Genomic DNA, 5,588 nt, shown 5'->3' on the forward strand with positions numbered 1-5,588 from the left:
GCGTAAAGATTTGCATAAATTAAAACTGGCGGATTATTCGTATTAAATGTCATTGGTTAAAGGAATATTTAATCCATAGGTGCAGTATTGAATAACTCTGTTTGCATTTTGTAGTATTGTTATGTAAATTTCCGGTTTTTCGTTTTTGTGGCATTAGTCAATTGTTAATGCAAACATTTTGGGACATATTGGGCTATTTTCGAATTGTATTCTTAAGCATTATTAAAATCTTTATTATTTTGTATTTTTTCTAATCTTGCAATTAGATGTCCTGTTCTTCCTCTATTCAAGTCTCTATTGGTTATGTGTGGCAAATGTTATATTATCACAAATGACACAATTTGTGATAATAATATATTTTGGAGTTTGCGTACTGAAATACATAATAAATGAGTAATATGAATGATAAATGAGTAACGAATAAATGAATAAATGAATAAATGATAAATGAATAAATGAGTAACGATCGAAATGTATTAGTGAAAGGTGAGCAATAAAATGAATTGACCAGCAGCAAATATTACAGTTATACGAGATTAGTAATCCAGAAAGAATAATAAAACAATTTTTAAAACAGTATTCTTTCCTTGCTATTTTGAGCAGAGAAACAAAAGTCGCAGAATCGGTGATAATCATAATTAATACTTTTTGAGGACAATGTGACAATTTACCTCAACAAATATTGATGATTTCATTTTCATGCATGAAATATTTTAACCTATTTCTATTTCACCTATTTCTATTTCCATATTTCTGTTTTCCTTCTACCATCTATTTCTGTTTACATAATCATCCATCCTGATGGGCAGATTATGGAATTACGAATGACTAAGTCTGCAATCCCTTCTACGCCTAATAATATATTTGGTTTTTCCCCACTTACCTTCAGCTAGTTTCTTTCTTTCATTGTTACATATGTATTCGTTCGAGTATTGAATCGACAATATACGCTTGGATATTCTTCACATTCCCGCACAGTGTTTGAACTCGGAAGGTTATCTTTGGGCATTCATATTTCCTTGTGCCCACCATTCCTGTTAGCATTCTCACACTCGGTGATGTATGCTTAAAATTCAATTTGCTTACCACTGATTCTGTAACATAGTTACAATCACTTCATGTATCGAAGAAAATTAAGGCCTTTGATATTTTTCTTGGTTCATCTGCCTAATTAATCCAGACCTCAATTAATTAATCTTACTTCTTTATAGATCATATACGTTTCCCAGATACTGTCATCCGCAACCGTGGCCACCACTGTCTTTGATTCTTCACCATTTTTGAAATGCTTGCTTTGCTTCTTCATTTCGTTGCGTTTCCTACACAAAGCACTATTGTGGCCAGATCCGCAATAAAAACAATTTATTCTCACGCATGTTTCTTGTAAGTGGTCGTTTTTCAAGCATAATTCACAATGTCCCAATTTCTTTAATCTTTCCATCCTTTCGTCAACAGTAGGATATGCGTCACATCCAACGTAGCAATGGTTACTTTCACAAAAAGCACGCGGTGATCGACCTCCCCCTTTATTTTGTGACACTTTGTTAAGATATACTCTCTCCTTCGCTGTTGAACAAACTGTCGAACGTCTGATGCCACTCTTCCAATTCGTGAATCTTTTTCCAGTGATCTTGCTCATTGTATCTTTGTCCTGTCTATTAAGCTTCTCTTCTTTTCCGGTGGTTTCATTTCAGATTCTTCGATCTTCATCTTTTCTTTTTGATATCTAATTGTATCTTCCATTGTCCATTCTGGGTCCCTGTACTTCTTTCTTAAACCCTTAGCCATGTTTTCTAATATTCTGTCACTTATTTTACCATCACGTCCAGTTGTGTTGTTTCTATGTTTTCTCCTATTCCTTTTAGTTGGGATAGTAAGTTCAAAAGGTCCCTTATCATCATATAATTTAATGCAAAGTAAATAAGACCGATTTAGTAGCACAAATGACTCATAAAGCACCAAAAAGTTTTGTTATCAATGTTTACCGGGGATTTTCCAATATTCAGTGTTACTATGGTAAATGTCTAACTGGCGAATACAGAGCCTATTGAGCCCAGCAATAAGTTCTTCTAACGAGTATTATGATACTTTTCAATTTAATCATTCATTCATATATTACTTAAAATATCAATTATGTCATGCGGAGGAAAAACAAAATTTAAAATCAGTAAAGATGACAATTTTCCTTTCCATCTCAAATAAGGCCTTAGATCGAATTATACTTAGTCCGTCTTATTTCTGTCAGGAAAACAAACTACTTCAGGAAAATGAAAGGAATCGAAGAGTAAATTAGCAAATAATAGTACCAATAAGTGTAGTACTAGCACTGAAATGTTGTTACGCAGCCGATAAAAAGTGTGCAGCTTTTCAAGACCATTAGCATTAGCACCATCGATAAACCGCTCAATCGTTTCATACTTCTAATAATAAATATATCAGAAACCTCAATCATCTCTACTACTTTCTATTCGTTTTTCCTTCTGAAATGCAAATTTCTTTGATTATTGATTGTCGAATTATCGTATTTATTGGATAAAATGAATTCTTCTTATCCATTCCGTGCATTGCTTTTTTTTTTTTTTGCTAGGCTCAATAGGCTCTGTACTTGCAATTACGACATCCATGTAACAAATTAACAGCAAAAAGGTTAAGAACAAAAAGACTAAATCAACGCCCAATATCCTCTAACCAACATAGGAGATTATTGTTCTTTGCTTCCAGTCACGATATCAGCGACAACATGGACAAAATCTAATATGGCTTATATACCTTATATACAAATATCTTTACATCCTAGATAAACCAGTTTATATCATTCGTATAATCTTCAGAACTAGTAAATTTCCGGAAAGTTTATTTCTCTTCAGGTTATGCAGATGTTGTACTTGCAATAGGTTTTAAGAAAATAAAAGTTGGGTCATTGGAATCAGTGGAAAATATTGATGGTCGAAGAGATGCGCTCGAATGGCATGTTGATGTCATTTCTAGCACTCGTGGTTTAGCGCTTGTACCTCTAATGGCGCAAATGTTTGCTAATGTTGGCCGAGAACATATGAACAAATGTGGTAAATTTATTGGCCAGAAATTCATCAATTCTTGTTGGATAAGATATGCTTTTAATGATTTAATAAACAGTTTCATTCTAAGAATTTATTTTTGTTTGTACAGTTCTAAAAGCTGTTGCATATTTTTTTGAATTTTAATAAATATCTTTCTTTTGCTTCTATTTTTTTGAATAAAACAAAATTTGAAAAAGGGAAAATCAAAAATTTGCTAAAAAAGCAATAGAAATAATTTTTACTTAATGTTGATAAAACGGAAGTATTTAGGAACTTTCACTCTTTAATTCCTAAAAAAAAAACACCAGAAATTCTTGCTCTTGTCAAAAGTTCGCGAAAAAAGAAAAAAAGTTTACTTTTTATTTTGTGTTAAAACTTGCAGTAGAAAAAGACTCGCCTTTAAAAAAAAGGTGTTTTAAAAAAGAAAACAATTGTTTTAAATTCTTTACACCTTTAAATATTAGCCACTTTATAATATCAAAACTATAAACTTTGCCTTTAATTAAAATATACAAATGTTTGAAAAAATCTTAGAGCATTAAAAAATTATTACTTTGTTCCATATAAAACAAAATCATTGTTGTTATTTCAAATGAAATAAAAATTCCTAATTATTAATTTAATATGTTAAAAAAAATCGAAAACAAATAGTGTTGAAAAATTTACTGTGACAGGTTAAAAACAAAATTACAAAAAGGAAATTTTTAGCAATTAATTCGAGTAAAATATGCATCATGGAAAAATGTTTTTTATATCAGAAAAGATAATTTGTATGATTTATACACTTGCATATCACAGTCATATTAAAGTTGCCGTATGATGCAGCCCATATCATTGTTAATCAGTTATATCAAAATCAATCACAGCATCCTTCCAAATCGGAAATGTATCAATGGCACCTGTTTTTGGATCCATATAAGAATAAATTTTATGATATTTCACCAAAGCTGATAATGTTGCGAATGAGGGTGGCCTTGGATCACCGTATAATACACGCCAGGATTCCCTACCAGTTTGTTCATCTATTGTACATGATATTGGAAAATGATAGATCTAAAATCATTTGCCATTTTTAGAAAAAGCAAAAAGATAAAAAAGTTTAATTAGTGTACATCCTTTCTAATTGTTTTTCGAAAATAAATTCAAATTAATTAAATGATTTCTTTAAATCAATAAATTTGACTCAAATACATTTTTTTATTGCCATAATGGTTATTATGAATTTTGTTCAACAGATTTTTTTTGTAGTAAAGTATTAATTAGTTAACGAATTAGTTACCTTTTCTGCAACACTCATATAAGCCAAGCATAATGGTATGCGAATTGGAATCGTATTTTCGTCTGAGGATGGTATCTGATAATAGAGTCGAAAATCATTTTGTCGAAGCAATTTCGACACTGTACTTACTGTTTGTGCACCTCAATTAATATTTCAATTTTCAATTTCAGGACTAATTAACTTTAATTTGGCAGTTTTAATTTTAACTAGTAGTAATTTTAATCAAATCATTTATTATCAGTTTCAAAACTCTTACATCATATCTCGTTAAAATTTCACAAATCACTTCCTGATTAACCGATAATTATCGAACCGAAATTAAATTAAAGTTTGTTAATCTTCACTTTTATTTCACGTAAAATGTATTAAAGAGGAAATTATTTCATCGCAATACTTTTAGTCAGCTGCAATGATTTTTTCATTGATTTTGCTTAGAAAAAATACACTGTAATTAATTGGCGGCAAAAACAAGAATGCCAGAAGTAAGTAAATAAATTGTCTTGTTCTTCCCTTTTTCTTCATAAATATTTTCGTCAATAATCTTAAGACCCAAAAATCACTAATTAGCTAAGAATATTTAAAAAAAACTTGGCACTATTTTAATTTAAAAAAAATAAAAGAATGGAAAGCAATGTATTTAGGAATCATAGTTTGTTTTAACAAAGAGAGAAAAAAAGCAAATTTAAATTTCTCTGAGATTTCAATTTCAACAGTAAACTAAATTTCAATTTCTGAAAAAGGTATTAATGGTACGACTCTTCTCGTTTGAAAAAAAAGTTATTTCATTTTTATGTCTTATGCAAACTGATCAAATGATTTTGTTAAATATGGTAAAAAAAATGAAATAATAAAATTTTTGATACCAACAAAAAAGAAAACAAAAAATTTCAAATTAGGGCATATTATCCCATATTGTCCGGTCAGTACGATAAACAAAAAATAACGTTAATGGTGAAAGCACGTTTTCCAAGCAGTGATTTAATTACATTTCATATGACATGTAATCCATTAGAACATACAGTTACATTTAAGAGTTTTTCTTAAAATTTAAATCAAATCAGAAATAAATGTACTGACTGAGGAGATGGCGTAAGTAAGTGAAAGTTTTAATGATGGTGACAGTTTTCGTATAGTTTCAATCAAATTCGACCAAACTTATTGATTAGAACAATGAAACATTGACCAAAGATAAATTCAAAATTCAATTAAGATTAACGACCAGAGCAATGGAATATTGAACGAAAAGTGGG

General features: G+C 30.0%; 2 protein-coding genes across 2 annotated transcripts; one reads left to right on the forward strand and one right to left on the reverse strand.

Moving 5' to 3' along the window:
- Positions 1-1,943: 1,943 nt before the first annotated feature.
- Positions 1,944-3,065, forward strand: LOAG_12152 (hypothetical protein; the record flags this gene model as incomplete). The annotated part of the gene is made up of 2 exons (XM_003147666.1): positions 1,944-2,016; positions 2,868-3,065. Coding segments are annotated over 2 exons (270 nt in total), but the record flags the coding sequence as incomplete, so codon positions are not given.
- Positions 3,066-3,896: 831 nt separating this feature from the next.
- Positions 3,897-4,356, reverse strand: LOAG_12153 (hypothetical protein; the record flags this gene model as incomplete). The annotated part of the gene is made up of 2 exons (XM_003147667.2): positions 3,897-4,112; positions 4,339-4,356. The coding sequence occupies 2 exons, from the start codon at positions 4,354-4,356 to the stop codon at positions 3,897-3,899; spliced, it is 234 nt and encodes a 77-aa protein (XP_003147715.2).
- Between the last annotated feature and the right edge of the window lie 1,232 nt (positions 4,357-5,588).

The sequence above is a fragment of the Loa loa genome (genome assembly GCF_000183805.2).
Source record: "Loa loa unplaced genomic scaffold supercont3.480, whole genome shotgun sequence".
NCBI lineage: Eukaryota > Metazoa > Nematoda > Chromadorea > Rhabditida > Onchocercidae > Loa > Loa loa.